General features: G+C 39.5%; 1 gene segment (V, D, J or C); it reads right to left on the bottom strand.

Moving 5' to 3' along the window:
- Nucleotides 1-1489: 1489 nt before the first annotated feature.
- Nucleotides 1490-16395, bottom strand: LOC136178915 (T cell receptor alpha variable 14/delta variable 4-like; the record flags this gene model as incomplete). The annotated part of the segment is given in 3 exon segments: nucleotides 1490-1774; nucleotides 9198-9502; nucleotides 16301-16395. Coding segments are annotated over 3 exon segments (633 nt in total), but the record flags the coding sequence as incomplete, so codon positions are not given.
- Nucleotides 16396-20683: the final 4288 nt, after the last annotated feature.

Raw genomic sequence — 20683 nt, 5'->3', positions numbered from 1 at the left:
TGGTCAATAATGTCTCCCCCTGGAGGAATTGTAAAAATGTAGTGCAGAAATTCTAGAAGTGACATCCTGGAACGCGTCTCTGAACTGCATACTGGAACACATTTAAAATGTTCTGAACCTGATGCACATGTTAATGAATTTATATATAATCCATTCTTACTATTATTACACAAATGAAAATAGATCAAATCATTTTTAAAATATCAAAGTCAACACATAAAGAAGAAATGAGGACACAGGGTTGAACCATGTGGTACACAGTAATCAATCATGTGTTTCTAGATGTTTACAGGGATAATTTATTCAGAAATTTGATACCAAACTATCGATGAATTGCCCTAAAGAATTAATATGAAAAAGCAACATATCAGACGTACTGTTCAGATATTGTATATTTATGTCAAGTATTGTTTGGATATTCTGAAATACTTTAATCCTGGGGCCTGTTTCAGTAAGCAGGTTTTTAACAAACACTGAGTCAGTTAACCATGACATGAGGGAAACTGGGTTTTCCTCATTCTTTCATTCAGTCCGTATCACGTGAATATTAGTGAAGATTCACCGCTTTGTCTGAATAAAAATCCAGGTTGTTTTAATGTTATATGTTAGGAAGGCTATAGCGTATAAAAAGAACATTTGATAATGCACATTCAAATGAATTAGGCTAAGTTTACTTTGTCAAATATGAATAAAATAAGGTTGGCTCCCACCATGAGCCTAGTTTGTTCTTATAGCCTATTTCATTTAGAGCTGTTTTAAAGTTGCTTTTCTCCTGCTTAATTGCATCTTCATGTCAATAAATGTTAGTTTAAACACCATTACACTGGTTTTTATCTGCAAAACTATTATTCTGATTAAATATTAGATGAATAGACTTCATTACATGCTGACGCGAGCAGCAGTTTTGTCCTTTACCACTTCTTTCTCTCCTGTGCTGCTGCAGCAGTGTTACTTTTTCTTTCTTTCTTAAAACTGGTTTATATTTGTAGTGTGTCTGCATGAAGATGTAGAAAGGTTATATTTCCAGATGGTTAAAGTAAGAGGATCTCTCTTTTTTGTCACCTGTTGCCATGGCTCCATTAATGTTGTCTTTTTATAGTAGTGGTGCACACGCTGAACACCGAGTGAACCTACTCAGAGTTGATTTAACTCAAATCAGCTGATCTGGAACCCAAAACTCAGAGTTTCCCACCTGAGGGTAAATCAACTCAGAGCTCAGAGTTAGAGTTTGTTGAACCTTCTTTCTGAAACGGGCCCTTGGTCTCAGTGGGCGTGGCCAGAGGAACACCTTATTTAAAACTTGAACTTGTTTTTAACTGGAGGCCATTGTGAGTTCTCCCACATTTACAGAGGTGAGGTGCTGTAAAGGAAGAACTAGTATGAGTTGGTGCTGAGTTGTTTCGGTCTGATGCTCCCTCTAGTGGATGTTGTGGAGTATTGTGTTGTCTTCTCTCCAGAGGTTTTTGTACAGAGTTGTGGTGTTTCCTGTCACTGTGGGCTTCACAGCACAGTAGTACACAGCAGAGTCAGTCAGTGCAGCAGAGGAGATCTGTAGATCCAGATGGTTCTTTCCAGACACCTTAGTCGAGAACTCTGAGTCTGATTTGAGAGATTCTGCTGGTCTTGAAGAATTACGCCCAGAGATATACAGAATAAACTCTGGTGGTTTTCCTGGATGTTGTCGATACCAGAAGAAATCATCCCCACTAGAAACAGTCTTGGAGTATCTGTAGGACAGAGTTATAGTGCTGTCTTCTGAACCGAACACTTCATTCTTGACTGGAGTGAGATCATCACAGATAACACCTGAAGGAACAATAACACTTACTGTCTTAATGTGATTTCCAGTAGGAACAAATAAGTGCTTCTCATTCAAAATCATCTTTTTTAATGAATAAAGCTCTGTTATTCTTAGTGACCTACCTGTTAATGTGAGCAGAAACAAAGTCACAAACTGACTCAAATATACTGAAAGCATCTTTAAACATAAATATTCTCCTATTGTATGAACCATATTTGTGAAAGTTTGTCTTTTTGGTCATTGAATCACAGTTTGACTCCCCCCTTTAACCCCTCCCTCCACTCAACTCTAAAATCATCTTTGTTTGTCTCTTATGTAGGACTGTACTGTGGCTGAGGAATGAAACCACGCTGCAACAGGTCAAGAGATTTCCATTTGGAGAGACAGGACTCAAATTCAGAATTGATTCTAAAGTCAAAAATGCATATTCCCAGAAAGAGAGAGAGAAAAGTGACTGAATATATGTACTAATTTAGTTGATATGCTGTAAATTTGCATAGTTTATGTATTTGAAGCACATTTGCTGTTTATGCATTTGTCATGTCTCTCTGTTGCACAGTTTTAGATATGTTTTTAATATGTATACTTTCTGATACGTGTGACAGCGTCTGGCGTCGGCTTCTTTTTCAGACCTGCACAATGAAAGCGATACTACCTACAGATTCATCAAACTCATTCTTCATTACACAGACTAATGAAGGCAACATTCAACAAATAATTGATCTAATACCTCTCAGGCTAAAGATATGTTTGGATTAGATACTGAATTCATAAATAAGCATTCTTCACTTGTAAAGCCCCTAACACACATCATAGGTGACGGTAAAGTTTTGGGAGCAGTATTTCTAGACCTGAAAGAGGCCTTTGATACTGTAAACTGTAAAAAAAAATGACTTGATTTGTAATACTCAATACTTTTTTAACCGTTTATTTGAATCAGGGACAGTGTTCAAAAAAAAACATTAGTCTCAGAAGAGAAGAGATGCTTTGTACCAGATTTAGCAAGCTAGCTAATTTCCATCTGTTGTCCCTGGGCAGATGATGGCAACAGCAAAATACAAATAAACCAGACACACACGCACGCACGCACGCACGCACGCACGCATGCACGCACGCACACGAGAGAAGAAAGACATAGAACAATTTACAGATATTAAAACATTATAGTTTCCCTGAGAGATCTAGAAGGTTGTCGAGATGACACATTAATGCTGACAAGGCTGGTTCCTTAAAATCCATTTTTTGACTTCCCGGGTGAAAGTGCAGAAGTTTGTGCAAAGTTTAAGACTAGTTGGAAGACTGTTCCATTCCTTAACGGCTTTAAAAGAAAAAACAGATTGTGCTAAAGCGGAGCCACGTTTAGGAACATTGCAATCTCCATTAGAGGCAGACCTTCAAGATCTGCTTATCAGCTCAGAGCAAAGTTTCACAAAGCTTTTCAATGGTGAGGGAGCAGCATCATGGATTATTTTGTACACTAAGCGGACATCAGTATAAAAAATTAAATTGTCCAAGCTCAGAATTTTATATTTATCAAGAATATCACAATGATGATACTGTTGTGGTTTTCTGTCCAGAGTTTTAAGGGCTTGTTTATGAAGTGACCTTATGGGTTTTAAAACAGTCTTGTTTGCTTGGGACCAACATGATATACAGTAATGAAAGCAAGAAAAAATCATAGCATTCAAATACATTTTAGACGCTTCGACTGTAAGTGAGTTCCTGATATGTCTAAAGTTGGCTATGTTATATTTAACTTTATGACACATCTTTTTAATATGACTTTTAAAAGTAAGGTTGTGGTCTAGTGTAACACCCAAGTATTTAAACTCATCGACCTTTTTTATCATTTGCCCACCTACAATAATATTTGGAAAAACCATATTTTTGTGTTTATTCACAAAATACATGACCACAGTTTTGTCAGTATTAAGAGTCAGACATGAATAACGTAACCATTCTATGACTTGTTCCATTGCTAATGACAGTTTGGCAGCTACTTGTTCAGGATCTTTCCCACATACATATAGGACCGTGTCATCTGCATACATCAAGGTCCCCACATCATCACACATAGATGGGAGGTCATTGATGTATGCACTAAACAACAACGGTCCTAAGATGGAACCTTGTGGCACTCCCATAACGCAGGCTTTTAGTGATGACATTTTATCATTTATCCGTACGCACTGGGAGCGACCAAGTAGATAAGACTGAATCCAATTGACAACGTTAACAGAGAGTTTAAATTTAGACAATTTGGAGATGAGTACTGAATGATTAACTGTATCAAAAGCCTTGCACAGGTCAAGAAATACAGCACCCACCACCCCTCCTTTATCAAGGCTACCTTTAATGACTTCAAGGAAGTAGCAACATGCCGTTTCAGTGGAATGGTTTGCTCGAAACCCAAATTGCATAGGGTGCAGTAGATTTTCAATATTAAGATGGGCTACCAGTTGTTCAGCAAGAACCTTTTCAATAACTTTTGAAATGGCAGGCAATATACTGATGGGACGATAGTTGCTCACTTCCTGTCTGTCCCCTGATTTGTGAACAGGAGTTACAATAGCAGTCTTCAGAGTGCTAGGGAATACACTTTCATCCAGTGACCGGTTTATCATTTGAGTGACAGAGGCTGTTAAATCATCCCTAAATTTTTTAAGAAAAACCGTATCAATTCCCCAAGTGTCCTTTGCTTTCGAATTAGATAATGATGACAATATTTTGTTTACCTTTGCCTCATCTACATATTTAAAATGCAGAGCATTTGCTTCGTTTGTTAAAACAGTGGGTAGCTGGAATTCATTGGAATTGCTCCCCAATTCTAAAACAGACTCAAGAAAATACTCATTAAAACCATTCGCAACAGCTAGACTGTCACCCTGTATAACCCCATTTAATTTAAGCTCTATAGGTCTGCTCTTGGAGCGAGCTTTTCCAGTAAGTTGAGCTACATTTTTCCACAACTGTTTAGTGTTTCCTTTTGCCTGTTTTATTATCTCCAGAAAGAAATTGGCTTTAGCCTTCTGGAGTTGCCCTGTGGCTTTATTTCTAAGGCTCTTGAATATCATTCGATCAGTTTCCAGACCTGATTTTAGAGATTTTTTTAGAGCTGCATCTCTAATCTTCATTAAGTGCTGTAAGGTGTCATTAAACCAGGGCAAAGTTTGTTTGCTATTATGCTTCAGGGGTAGTGTTTTAGTGTATTTGGACAGGAGTTGCTTCAGTGTGGACATTAATTCCTCACAGGCTTGCTCACAGTTTTTACCATTAATTATACTTTCCCATTTAGTTTTCCTGACTTCATCCTCAAAGTTTTCTATATCTTTCTTTGGAATAAGTGAAATACATTTCTTTCCTATCATTTTATCTGGATTTCTGTAACGCATCTTGGAGAGTTGTCTCGCAGCTAAAGTAAGATTATGATCAGACATGCCTGTAATTAGATTATATGTTTTTGATATACGTTATCAAAATCGTTATTAAATCTAACAAAGTCTTTGAGGATCTTGTTATTCTTGTTGGATTTTCTATGATCTGAGTCAGCTGAAATGTAATGGCAATGCCCTTTAACTTCTTTCTGCGTGTTTTATCCAACCAGTTCAGATTGAAATCACCCATTAAGATAACTTCTTTGCCATTACACTTTTTGAGAACAGAAGATAAATTATTAAAGAACAGATCCTTTTCATTTGGTGGACGATACGAAACAAATACATTAAACAACATTTCAAGAGAAAGACTGATAGTAACTCCAACACATTCCAGATTATCAGTAGGCAAATCCATTTGTTTACTCTTAATCCCTTCTTTAATATAGATCATAACACCACCACCCTTCCCACATTTACGATCTCGTCTATAGACAGTATAGCCTGGAATGTTAAAACCACTAGATGGAGTTGTTTGAGTTAACCACGTTTCTGATAGGCACAAATAGTCAAGATTTGAGTCTGTAATCAAGCTCTCAGGTGATTTAATCATGTCTGGAATTTTGAAAGCAATGAGTTAAAATCAATAGTTCAATATCATCCCCTCAACACTGTAATGTTGGCGTACCACAAGGCTCCATTCTGGGGCCGCTGCTCTTTTGCCTATACATTAACCAATTACCAGACAGCTGTGAAGATGTTTGTTGCCAGTTGTATGTCGACGATGCAATCATCCATGTATCATCAAAGACTCCATGACAGGCTGCTGAGTTGTGAAATAGGCAATTGGTCGGTATGTCATACCAGCTAAAAAGTGACATCTTAACTCTAAACTGTGCTCCTCCTTGAAATGTGAGAATAGATAAAGTTTTGATATTTCGATCAGACTTTGAAAAGTATGTTTGAACAGTGACTCCCTCTAGTGGATGTTGTGGAGTATTGTGTTGTCTTCTCTCCAGAGGTTTTTGTACAGAGTTGTGGTGTTTCCTGTCACTGTGGGCCTCACAGCACAGTAGTACACAGCAGAGTCAGTCAGCTGAAGCTTCTGGATCTTCAGAGGAACTGATCTTGAAGTAGAATCCAGTGTGGATGAAAATCTCTCCTCAAACTCTTTCATTGTTTTCCCTTCTCCAATCTTAAAGCGGCTCAGTATGAATTTGGGGCTGTTGTTTACATCCTGTTTGTACCAGTAGAGATAATAATTTGATGAACTGCTGTTGTATTGACAGCCAAGAGTTACTGCCTCTCCTTCAGTAGCAGTCACATCTCCTTCTGGTTGCAGCACGTTGTCTTTTTGTGCCATACATTCTGTAAAACAGTAACAAATAGTATTAGTGTGCTGTTAAAGAATCATGTCAGTGTTGGATTGATATCAAAGAAACAGAGTTCATACCAAGACACAGAGCAGCCAGCAACACTGAGATAACCAGAGACATCATATCTGCAGTGTTAATAACTCTGAGTTACAGAGAGTATAAAGAAGGCTGTGATCTCTGTGTTTAGTCCACATCAACACTAAGTTAGAGGATTAGAAGGAGGAGCCTGATCACAGAGACAGGTCTCATTCACAGCCCTGTGTTATTCCCCGACTGACAACTTTACACTGAACATCTTTTACTGACACTCTGCTCGCTTTTAATGATCTGTCTTGTAAGTTTCCCTCCTGACCGATTCCAGTTTATAGTAAGTGACTCCCTCTGGTGGATGTTAGGGAGTGTTGTGTTGTCTTCTCTCCAGAGGTTTTTGTGCAGAGTTGTGGTGTTTCCTGTCACTGTGGCTGCAGAGCACAGTAGTACACAGCAGAGTCAGTCAGTGCAGCAGAGGAGATCTCCAGATGAAACTCATTAGATTGTTTGTCATGTCTAGTAGACAACTTCTCTGTTTTCTCTGAATATCCTCCTGTGAGAAGTTGTGGAGATGAACCTGATTTCTGCTGATACCAGTAGAGGTAGTTGGCAGAGCCAGAATAGTTGCAGGAGAGAGTCACATTTTCTCCATCAACAGCCATCATTACTTCTCTGAATGGTGTCACTAATTCCTCAGAGGATCCTAAAGAGAAAGACATATATTTCACTGTGACTGTAGTTGTCTATCTGGACACACATGTTTCATGTCTTAGATCTTATTACATCTTCTTAGTACTTACCAGTATGACAAAATACTATCATCATCCAAACCAAAGGAAGCTGCATTGTTGTTCCTGTGATAAATGAACACTAGAGAGAACACAGCAGCTCTTCTGTTCCAAAGTGACACTGTTCATATTCATTTGTGTAGCTCCTCCTCTTAACACTTACATCTCAAATGTAGTAACATAGGGGCATCTATGACTGGATTAAGATAAGATCTGATCATCAATAACAACACAAAAGAAACTAGACTAATTTATTTTATATCGAATTCAACTTGCAAATAAAAAGGCCGGGCCTAGAACTAAACCCTGTTGTACACCACGAGAAATCACAGCCAAAGACGAACGTGTTTATCAAAGACAGAAAAAAAGAAACTAACTTCTAATTTTGTTATGCCAACTGTTTGTGATGGTATTTTATTCTAATGATTTGATCCAGATTAAATATGATGACAAACCATCACATCATATTAACTTTTTGTATATTAAGAGCTTCATTTATATCTATAGTTTGCAAACTAAATTCATGTTACATTCAAACAGTTCTGTATATGTGGAGAGCACCTGTCAGAGATCTTCTTTATCATCACTACAAAACAGTCAAGCCTACGTCTCCATACCTACAGTTGATGTTTCGCAGTCCGTGACTCCCTCTAGTGGATGTTGTGGAGTATTGTGTTGTCTTCTCTCCAGAGGTTTTTGTACAGAGTTGTGGTGTTTCCTGTCACTGTGGGCCTCAGAGCACAGTAGTACACAGCAGAGTCAGTCAGTGCAACAGAGGAGATGTTCATGTTGATTTCTTTTTTCTCCACTGAAATCTTTAATCCTGATCTAAGTGCATTTCCTATCGTTCCTGAAGCGCTGTGACCAACAAGGAGCTGTGGTTGTTTTCCTGGATGTTGTCGATACCAGAAGAAATAATCATTAGTTAACAGTTCAGGGTAACTGTATGACAGAGTAACAGTGCTGCCTTCTAAACTGTACTCTTCATTTTTAACTGGAGTGAGCTCTTCATAGCTGAAATCTAAAAAGAAAGAGAAATTATACCGAATCGTATGTTATTGAAATCAACTCTTAATGCAACATAATCCATCACACCCCAAAAAACTATTGTTTTAATTCAACTTCTTTTAAAATGTAGATACATATTATTTCCCTAAACACCCACATTTTCCTTTACATACATACCTATGAGAGCTGAGAAGAACAAAATAACAGTGAGTTGTTCCATGTTTGTAGAGGTGAGATGCTGTAACTGAATGTTCAGTATGATTCAGTTTTGTGAGTAGAGTTTGGTCTGATGTTCACAGCTGGAATCAAACAGTTCTCTGTCATCAAACACCTCTGCAGTCATTGGGAGGAGACTCATCTGTTGAACTAGTTTCATTTCTGAATTGAGAAACATCAAGCCTTCATCATGACATACCATAGAAGTCTATCAGTGTGTGACTCCCTCTAGTGGATGTTGTAGTTTTCACACACATCTTCAACCTGTCACTACAGCAAGCCACTGTCCCCATCTGTCTGAAAACCGCAACCATAATCCCCGTACCCAAAACCTCAGCCATCACCAGCAAGAACAATTACCGTCTGGTTGCTCTCACCCCAGTGATTATGAAATGCTTTGAGAGACTGGTACAGCCCCACATTAAAGCATGCATCCCTCCTACATCATATCTTCAGTTTTAAAAAGTGTTCAGATGGTCTGTATCATTACATACCATCGTAGTTTAACAGCATGTGACTCCCTCTAGTGGATGTTGTGGAGTATTGTGTTGTCTTCTCTCCAGAGGTTTTTGTACAGAGTTGTGGTGTTTCCTGTCACTGTGGGTTTCAGAGCACAGTAGTACACAGCAGAGTCAGTCAGTGCAGCAGAGGAGATCTGTAGATCCAGATGTTTTTTATCCTTATTCAGTTTAACAGTCAGTCGAGGGTGTGGAGGTTTTGCTGTCACTACAGTTGGATCTGAAGTGTCGCTGATCAGGAGAAGGAACTGAGGAGCTGATCCAGGATACTGTTGATACCACTGGAGATTATTAGCTTTAACTGAGTATTTACAGGACAGAGTAACACTGTGACCCTCTGATGAAAACACTTCAGCACTGCTGGCAGTAATATCATCCTCCAAGGTGTTACCTGATGGAGACAAACACATGATGTTTCAACATCAGACATACTGTAGTTTAAAGATGTCACACAATAAACATCTTGTGTTCAAACAAACAATACTAGAAACAGTCATCAGTAAAGAAGTGTTGTTTTCTAGAAAGTGTTTTTGAAATGTTAAATTGATCTTTGGCTGATCCAAAAATTCATACTGGATCTCAAATTCTTGAAAAGCTTCTTTGTCGTTTAGATTTCCTATTAAACACAAACATACCAAGGAGAGTTAAAATGAAGATAATAGTGAGTTGTTCCATGTTTGTAGAGGTGAGACGCTGTAAGTGAAGAACAAGTATGAGTAAGTTTGCTGAGCTGTTTGGTCTGATGTTCAAAGCTTGATTTAAAGAGTTCTCTGTCATCAGGCTCCTCTGCAGTCAGGAGGAGGAGACTCTTTAAACTACTCTAATTCCTTACAGGTTTTATCACAACTGTATCATGAATGAAATAATCACAGGTTTATCAGTGTGTGACTCCCTCTAGTGGATGTTGTGGAGTATTGTGTTGTCTTCTCTCCAGAGGTTTTTGTACAGAGTTGTGGTGTTTCCTGTCACTGTGGGCCTCAGAGCACAGTAGTACACAGCAGAGTCAGTCAGCTGAAGCTTCTGGATCTTCAGAGGAACTGATGTCCCGTTGATTGTAGCATTAAATTTGTCTGTCTGGAACTCAGGAGCTTTATTTATGTCTTTTGAGTAGCATCTCAACATGTACTTTGGGAAATCACCCATTTCTTGTCTGTACCAGAACAAATTTGGATATGGGTTAGTGGTCTCAAATGTACAACCAAGTGTGACTGTGTCTCCTTCAGAAGCAAATACATCTTCTGTTGGCTGGATCACTCTGTCTTCTCCTTTACACTCTGAGAAGAGAACAGAAAATAAAAGATGAATTGTTGATTGATGAAAAAAAGGATTGAGGTTAAATAATTTACATAGCCTTAAGAACAGACACACAAACAAGTGAGGAGTAAAAAAAATGTATGATGCTATAGTTTCTCACCAAATAGAAGAGCAGCCAGAATAATCCACAGCCAAAGTTCCATCTCTACAACAAGTTTTGAACCTACAGGAGACCTGATCTGATGTTCAGCCAGAAGTGTGAGAATAGTTCACTTTACAGCAGCTGTTACATATGAATGCTTGAACAGAGTGCTGTGGTGATCTTCCCCCTTGATAATGTTGCCTCTAGTGGAGATAGAAAATATTACAATTGTGTATAAAAGGGACTTAAAGCAGGTTTTTGTGAGTACTCTATGAAGGTCTTGAACAGTTTTACAAGATCCATTTCTCTTAAAGGGCCCATATTCTTCTTTTTCTGGTTTTATATGTTCTTTAGTGTGTTTTCCAAGTGTCCTGTGCATGTTTAGGTTCATCTATTTGCAAAAATTCAAAGTCCACGGAAACGCGGCTACTCCTACGTCCTCCTGTTAGCTGCAGCATTAGCTGCATGTAACGCTTGGTTCTAGCCCCCCTCGAAAATGTTTTGCCAGTGTGACGTCTTGTCAGTGTGAGATCACTGATCTAAGCCCATTGGCTCGTTGTGGCCCAGCAGCTCATGTTGCACGCCCATTAACTTCTGTAGCACGCCAACAATATGCCGTAGCCTGCGGTAGCACAGTAGTGCTAAGGTGCTCATGTTTATGCTCCCCTCGGACGGAGCCAGAATGGCTGCATTCCCAATATGGTAAAAGGGGCGGGACATTTCCCATTGCAGCTGCTACGTGCTACGTGCTACGTACTACGGGTGAGCGTATTGCATCACTTCCTGTACTGTGTTGTTCAGTGCTGATCGTTAGAGCTAAAAGCTTAATTGTTCATTTTGCCTAGTTTCTTACGACTGTTGTTTCCAACACACTGTACATTCAGACAAACAGAAGAAATCCAAAAGCACTCTTTCTCTCTAGCGACAAACCTGCTTCACAGTTTTGTTTATTTTAGCTACCTACTCTTAGCCTAGCTTAGCAGTTAGCTTCTTTTTCTGTCTCTCCCTCTCCTGCTCTCTCCTGCTCTACGTGTCAGATGTTAAGTTACTCCTCGTCCTCCTTTAGTGATAATGATACATGTAAGAAATGTAGTTTATTTTTCGCTTTGGAGGCGAGGGTGTCTGAGTTAGAGAGACGGCTCCGCACCATTGAGTCAGAGTCATCGTATGCAGCAGTAGTTAGCCAGCCACCTGTAGTTGGTGCGGGCCGACATAGCTTGGCTTCCTCCCCGGTAGCTCCCGAGCAGCCGGGAGGCGGTGGCTGGGTTACTGTCCGAGGGAAGCATAGTCGAAAATCGAAGCACACGGTTCCCCACCAACCACTTCACGTTTCAAACTAATTTTCCCCACTCAGCGACACACAGAGAATAAAACTCTGATTATTGGAGACTCCATCGTCCGAAACGTGAAGCTAGAGAAGTCAGCGGGCATAGTTAGGTGTATACCTGGGGCCAGAGCGGGCGACATCGCATCTCATTTAAAGTTGCTGACAAAGACTAAAGGTAGATTTAATACAATCGTAATTCATGTAGGCACTAATGACTCCCGACTACACCAGTCGGAAGTCACTAAGGTTAATGTGGAGTCGATGTGTACTAAGACGATGTCGGACTCCGTAGTGTTCTCTGGACCCCTCCCAAATCAGACCAGTGATGACATGTATAGCCGCATGTCATCACTCAACCGCTGGCTGTCGAGGTGGTGTCCAGCACACGATGTGGGCTTCATAGATAACTGGCAGTCTTTTTGGGGAAAACCTGGTCTGCTAGCTAGAGACGGCATCCATCCCACTTTGGACGGTGCAGCTCTATTATCTAGAAACATAGCAGAGGTTATTAGTCCAAAACCTTGACAACAAAACAGAGTTCAGACCAGGAGGCAGAGCTGCAGTCTTCTCTGCGCCTCCCTTAGATCTGTCTCCCAGTCACTATAGCTGTAATTCTGAATCGAACTGTAGTTATACTATAGGTACTGTGTCTGTCCCCCGGTCCAGACCCGTTTTTATAAGTCATCCAAACGTAGAAAAAAAAGGCGTAAATCGCATTAGAATCAAAACTACGAATGCGATTTTGCAAAAAAATCAGAAAATTCACTGCAGACTTTTGAACATTAGATCCTTTGCATCCAAATCTCTTTTCGTGTATGATCTGATATCAGATCAGCATATTGATTTACTTTGTTTGACTGAAACCTGGCTGTGTCCAGATGAATATGTTAGTTTAAATGAATCCACTCCTGCCAGTCATTTTAGTACTCATATACCTCAAGACACCGGACGAGGTGGTGGAGTGGCAGCTATTTTTAATTCTAGTCTTCTAGTTAACCCTCGACCAAAACTGAATTTTTCTTCTTTAGAAAGCCTCGTTCTTAGTCTTTCACATCCAGTCTCAAGAACCTTTCAGCCAGTTCTAGTTGTTGTAGTTTATCGCCCTCCTGGCCCATATTTTGAATTTCTAACTGAATTTGCAGAATTTTTTTTATCAAATTTAGTCCTTAGCAGTGATAGAATAATTGTTGTAGGTGACTTCAATATCCATGTGGATGTTGATAATGATAGCCTTAGCACAGCTTTCATGTCATTATTAGACTCTATTCAATTCAATTCAATTCAATTAAAAAAACTTCATTTGTCCCCGGGGGGCAATTCAATAATTCCATTATTGGTTTCACCCATTATTGGTTTCACCCAGGGTGTAAACGAACCTACTCATCGTTTTAACCACACCCTGGATCTTGTTTTAGCTTATGGCATTGAAATCCAAAACCTTACAGTTTTCCTAGAAAATCCTCTTCTATCAGACCATTTCCTTATTACTTTCGACTTTGTCCTACCAGAATTATCTCTGCTTAATAAAAATGTGCTCTCTAGAAGTTTACCTGATAGTGCTGTAGCTAGAAGTTGGTTTGAATCCTACTTATCAGACCGATCTCAGTTTGTACATGTTAATAAGTCCTCTATGCACACCAAAGTTAGCAATGGAGTGCCACAAGGTTCAGTGCTTGGACCAATTCTCTTTACATTATATATGCTTCCTCTGGGAAATATTATGAGGAAACACTCCATACAGTTTCATTGTTATGCAGATGATACTCAGCTTTATGTATCAATGAAGCCCGATGGCACCAGTCAGTTATGTAAGCTAGAAACGTGCCTTAAGGACGTTAGGACCTGGATGACCAGAAATGTTTTGCTCCTTAACTCAGACAAGACTGAAGTTATTGTGCTAGGCCCTAAAAACCTCAGAGAGACTTTTTCTAGTGATGTGACTGTCCTTAATGACATCAGCCTGGCATCTAGCACCACTGTTAGGAATCTAGGAGTTCGTTTTGATCAAGATATGTCCTTTAGCTCTCACATCAGGCAAATTTCAAGAACAGCCTATTTTCACCTTTGTAATATATCCAAGATCAGGAATATCCTGTCGCAAAATGATGCAGAAAAACTAGTTCATGCATTTGTTACCTCCAGATTGGATTATTGTAATTCTGTTTTGTCAGGGTGCTCTGGTGGGTCTCTAAAGACTCTTCAACTAGTCCAGAACGCTGCAGCTCGTGTATTGACTAGAACTAGGAAAAGGGACCACATTACTCCTGTGTTGTTTTCTCTGCACTGGCTCCCTATACAGTCTAGAATAGAATTCAAGATCCTTCTTCTCACTTACAAAGCTCTAAATGGCCAGGCACCAACTTATTTTAAGGAGCTACTAGTGCCGTACTGCCCCTCAAGAACATTACGGTCCCAGAATGCAGGCCTGCTAGTGGTACCTACAGTCTCTAAGTGTACTATGGGAGGTAAAGCCTTCAGTTATCGGGCTCCTCTCCTCTGGAATCGTCTTCCAGCCGGGGTTATAGTTAAGGCTGGTGCTGGTGTAGACCAGCTCTTGGTTATGCGGCTATAGGCTTGACTACCGGGGGAACTGGCACCTCGAGATCGTTGGTTGACGGCCTGCCAGAACAACCCCCCCCGTCCCCCCCCTCCTCCCCCCTCCCCACCGGATTGTTGATGGACGGCTTGCCTCCCCCCACCCCCTTGCTCCCTATCCCTCTTACTGCATCTTATCCCATCTCTCCCCCTATCCCCTTCCAACCCCGGCGCAGTCTAGGCCTGTGAAGGCTGTTTCGTCATGAGCCGGGGATCCGGCCGAAGATTTCTGCCTTTTAATAAGGCAGTTTTTTCTTACCACTGTAACTTTTGCTGCTTTGCTAAAGTGCTCATGATGGATAGGCCGGGTCTTTGTAATATAGCATAAGTAAGGTCTTTTACCTGCTTTTTGTAACATAACAATGAGTAAGGTCTTTTTACCTGCTCTTTTGTAATGTTAAAAGACAAAGAGTAAGGTATTTTACCTGCTTTTTGTAAAGTGTCTTGAGATAACACTTGTTATGAGTTGACGCTATACAAATAAAAATTGATAGATTGATTGAAATTGATTTCCGAGAACCGTGCTGAGTGACTGACCAATTACGGCTGAGCCGACAGGCCGACCAATTAGATCAGACTTGACACACATGGGGACTCTGAACGTGGGCACTTCAGAGCCTTAGAGAGAGAGTCAGAAGCAAGCCGGTGCATGGAGCGGCAGTACAGAACTTTAGCTATTGTGAACATACTTTAGTAGGTACATAGATTAAATATATGAACCCCAAAAAGGGCATAATATGGGCTCTTTAACCAACACAAAGGAAACCTCATCAAATTATTTTAACAATATCATGGTCAGCCTGTAATGAAAAACTGAGAGGACCCGGGAATGAACCCTGTGGAACACCTCAAGAAATCGCAGCCTCCGAAGAACAAAAGAGAAGAGAGAAGAGAAGAGAGAAGAACATTTCTGAATTGAGAAACATCAAACTTTCATCATGACATATCAAGTTTGTCAGTGTGTGAATCCCTCTAGTGGATGTTGGAGTATTGTCTTGTCTTCTCTCCAGACGTTTTGTCGATACCAGAAGAAATAATCACCAGTTGACAGATCAGAGTAAATGTATGACAGAGTAACAGTGCTGTCTTCTAAACTGTACTCATCATTTTTAACTGGAGTGAGCTCTTCATAACTGAAATCTAAAAAGAAAGAGAAATTATACAGAATTGTATGTTACTGAAATTCAACTCTTAATGCAACACAATCCATCACACCCCAAAAATCTATTGTTTTCATTCAACTTCTTTAAAAATTTTGATACAAATTATTTTCCTAAACACCCACATTTTCCTTTACATACATACCCTCTTGTGGATGTTGTGGAGTATTGTGTTGTCTTCTCTCCAGAGGTTTTTGTACAGAGTTGTGGTGTTTCCTGTCACTGTGGGCTGCAGAGCACAGTAGTACACAGCAGAGTCAGTCAGTGCAGCAGAGGAGATCTGTAGATCGACACGATCCTTTTCTTCAGAGAGTTGTGTCCAAAACCTTTTCTCTGATTTCAGAGATTCTGCTGTTTTTGTGATGTTCAACCCTGAGATGAACATGATGAACTCTGGTTGTTTTCCTGGATATTGTTGATACCAGAAGAAATAATCATTGCCATCAGCTTGTTTGGAGTAACTGTAGGACAGAGTGACGGTGCTGTCTTCTAAACTGTGCTCTTCATTCTTGACTGGAGTGAGTTCTTCACAGCTGACACCTAAAAAAAGATGAAGCCAAAGATATAATTCAAAGTCACGTCAATAAATCTATACATTCAACAAACATAACTATACATCTAACATATTTAAGGGTATAATGACAGCTTTCCGGACTGAAATACTCTTTATTTTCAAAATCACAACACACTGTCCATTTATTACATACATACCTATGAGAGCTGATAAGAACAAAATAACAGTGAGTTGTTCCATGTTTGTAGAGGTGAGATGCTGTAACTGAATGTTCAGTATGATTCAGTTTTGTGAGTAGAGTTTGGTCTGATGTTCACAGCTGGAATCAAACAGTTCTCTGTCATCAAACACCTCTGCAGTCATTGGGAGGAGACTCATCTGTTGAACTAGTTTCATTTCTGAATTGAGAAACATCAAGCCTTCATCATGACATAACATAGAAGTCTATCAGTGTGTGACTCCCTCTAGTGGATGTTGTGGAGTATTGTGTTGTCTTCTTTCCAGAGGTTTTTGTACAGAGTTGTGGTGTTTCCTGTCACTGTGGGCCTCAGAGCACAGTAGTACACAGCAGAGTCAGTCAGTGCAACAGAGGAGATGTTCATGTTGATTTCTTTTTTCTCCACTGAAATCTTTAATCCTGATCTAAGTGCATTTCCTATCGTTCCTGAAGCGCCGTGACCAACAAGGAGCTGTGGTTGTTTTCCTGGATGTTGTCGATACCAGAAGAAATAATTACTAGTTGACAGTTCAGGGTAACTGTATGACAGAGTAACAGTGCTGCCTTCTGAACTGGACTCTTCATTTTTAACTGGAGTGAGCTCTTCATAGCTGAAATCTAAAAAAGAAGATATGATACAGAATCGTATTTTATTGAAATTCAACTCTTAATGCAACACAATCCATCACACCTCAAAAATCTATTGTTTTAATTCAACTTCTTTTAAAATGTAGATACATATTATTTGCCTAAACACCCACATTTTCCTTTACATACATACCTATGAGAGCTGAGAAGAACAAAATAACAGTAAGTTGTTCCATGTTTTTAGAGGTAAGACGCTGTAAGTGAATGTTCAGTATGATTCAGTTTTGTGAGTAGAGTTTGGTCTGATGTTCACAGCTGGAATCAAACAGTTCTCTGTCATCAAACACCTCTGCAGTCATTGGGAGGAGACTCATCTGTTGAACTAGTTTCATTTCTGAAGCTCTTCATCACAACAGTCTCATGAGAGGAGATGATCTAGACTGTTATCATTCTGATAAAGTTAAACAGTATGTGACTCCCTCTAGTGGATGTTGTGGAGTATTGTGTTGTCTTCTCTCCAGAGGTTTTTGTACAGAGTTGTGGTGTTTCCTGTCACTGTGGGCTTCAGAGCACAGTAGTACACAGCAGAATCAGTCAGCTGAAGCTTCTGGATCTTCAGAGGAACTGATGTACCATTTTTTGCTGCTTTAAATCTGTCATCCGAGATCCCAGGAGCATTTCCTGAAAAACTTCCATAGCTTTTCCACAGGTACTTTGGGAAATCACCCATTTCTTGTCTGTACCAGAACAAAGAGGGGGCTCTGTCAGTTGTCTCAAATTTACAATCAAGTGTGACTGTGTCTCCTTCAGAAGCAAAGACATCTTCTGTTGGCTGGATCACTCTGTCTTCTCCTTTACACTCTGAGAAAAATAGAACATGAGGAGGGAGAGATTAATTGTTGCCAAAAATACTTACTAGGTTATAAAAGTTATGTAGCTAGAGAATCAGACACACAAACATGTACAGAGTAATCAGAATATGTTCTTTGTCTCTCACCTAATAAAAGAGCAGCCAGAATAATCCACAGCCAAAGTCCCATCTCTACAACAAGGTTTAAACCAACAGGAGGAACTCTCTGATGTTCAACATTCAGAGTGAGAAAAGTTCTCTTCCTTGCAGCAGTTTGTATTGACAGAAAGGTTGAACTCAGTGCAGAGGTGATGAACTGCCTACCTGATAATGTCGCCCTCAAGTGGTGGAGAAACGTTAAATAGATCAGATCAGTTCTTCTGCAGTGAGCCTGCTGGTTCTGTATGCTTACATAATGCATCAACCTACAACTATGATGCAAATGTGCAGAAGTGTGTCCCAGACCCACCGTCCATCCTTCACCTCTGGGAGAGACTTCCAAGTTTCCAAGCAGTCTTCTTTCCTCTGCCAGCACATACAGACACAGTACCGTTAAATCTATGTGTCAGCCTGTCGCTCCTGGTTGAGGTCCGTTGTGGATCCGGAGAAGGTCTTCTTCCAGGGATGCATAGCCACTTTTACAGGTTGGTTGGTTGGTTGATCTGAGTGGACTCTATAAAGATTCATCTGTTAATACATGACAGGGGACACAAATGTTCCAGTTGATGCTGTGGGGTGGCTTGGATTACTTGGATGTAGAGGTCTAGGTCTGATCTATCAGGATATGTCACTTTTAAAGGGTTGTGACAAAAACACCATCGCAGGAGAGGATTCTGAAAAAGATGCACATGAAAACAACCCAGCACCAACCACCATACCACATTTAACATCTAGAGTATCTTCTTGAAGGGGTCATTAACGGACAAACCATGCTGATTTTTTTAATGGAAGTTCACATACCAAAATCCTTTGGGGTTTCGTACACATTCATTGGTTTTAAAGTTGTTAGGACAAGATGAAAACGTCCTTCCTCAACATCACTTCATTAGGCTGTATTTAATATAATTGAAGGGTGCTGTGAATTCTGATGACATCACCGGTGGCCATATTCAAACTCATTAACTCTTAAGAACAGTTTAACCCTCGTGTTGTCCTGGGGTCAACCTGACCCCCCAAATTCCATCTTTTGCCGTCAAATATGTTTTTTATTCATCAAATGGTCTGAAAATAATGGGGGTTGTTCAGTACTATGCTCTTCATGATTATAGAAAATTTGAGTAAATTTGATCGAATTGTGTTTTTTTTATTGAATTTACTAACGTCTGTTGTCCTCTGGGGTCAAAATGACTCCGCAGCATAAAGTGGTGCATTGGAGCAAATGATCACACCATACTGCTTTCCAAAACATCTTTGCTCTTGGATGTTTGATGTTAAGGGTCAAGCAATAGTTATGACAACAACAACAACAACAACAACAACAAAAAACTCAGTTTCCTGCACTAGTGAGGTCTTTGACTGCATTAGTTTACGAGTAGAGAGTTGAAAGATTTATTAGTAAACTAGTAGACAGCAAAAATTCTTCATGTTAACTAGTAAGGTGCAAAATGTCTACTAGTTAACTAGTGAGGCTCGGTATGGCCAGTCCTTTCACATTAAATGAGTCTGGCTGACAAGTGGCAATTTAGTTTTCACTATTGGAATTTACATTTCAACATGTCAAAATGTCATTTTGGTCAACATATCAATAATGTAATTTCGACTAGTAAGAATTGCATTTTAGATATCTAGAATTAATTTGTGATATTTGTAATGTAAGAACAATTGTAGATGTCATAAATGAACTTTGTCACTCAAATAATTGAATTTTTGATATCTAGAATGAACATTTTAAGTGAAAATTGAGTTGAAAATTACATTATGGATATGTCGGCTTGGAATTCTAACATGTCAGAAATCAATTATTGATATCTGCAATTTCTTAATGATTTAATGTTAAAAGGGCTTGACATAGGCTCGGAAATGTTTACTAGTTAACTAGTAGTAGCTAAAATGTCAATTAGTCACACTAGGGGGAGCAGTTTTCACCTTACTAGTTTACTAGTAAAGCCCCGTACAGTTTACTAGTAAAGGAATAAGTGCCTCGATGTCCACTAGTTAAAATAGTAGGTATCTTTTTGGCCTCTGCAGCAGCTCCCCCTCACCCAGCAGCCCCTCCTGGCCCATCACCCAAAAAACACCCTCGCCAGAGTGATCTCAAAACATTGGAAATGTGCCAAAAAAGCAGTGCATATATAGATCATGCCATTACTACCAGGCAGGCATGTAAATGAGGTCTTATTGGCCTTAAATCTTAAATGGAATAAAAGAATGGTGCTAATGTGTTTGAATGAAGTTGTTACTAAAGGTGTAACACAGAATTGGGTTTAAAAATCCACTTTATATTCTTTAAATTACAGTCAAACCGGACGGGGTCAATTTGGCAGCAAATAATAACACCTGCCGGAGAGCAGCAGGTGTTATTATTTACTGCCATTCAAAAAATTCAAATGATTCAAACACAGCATCTTCACTAAACTTATACTTAGACATAGACATAGACCACTCTGTGATAAGTCAAAGAGTCAAAATGATATAAATTCAAAATACTTTTTTTTTTCCACTCAAAAAAAGGGTATACTTTTATGTAAACAAGATTTATTGGCCCTAAATTTAAAAAAAAATAAAAAAAAGAAGGGAAAATGCGTGTTAATGGGTTGGACTGAAGTCAGACTAAAGGTGTAACACAGAATTGATTGAATTAATTTATGTTATATGACTTAAATTAAAGTCAAACTGGGCGGGGTCATTTTGACCCCAGACGACACATGGTGTAACACAGTCGAGGAGGACATCACGAGGATTAAGTAAATGATCGTACAGAACTAG

Source organism: Labrus bergylta, chromosome 4 (assembly GCF_963930695.1).
Source record: "Labrus bergylta chromosome 4, fLabBer1.1, whole genome shotgun sequence".
Lineage (NCBI taxonomy): Eukaryota > Metazoa > Chordata > Actinopteri > Labriformes > Labridae > Labrus > Labrus bergylta.
Note: the sequence above shows the minus strand (reverse complement) of the source record. Positions and strands in the feature narration are given on the sequence as shown.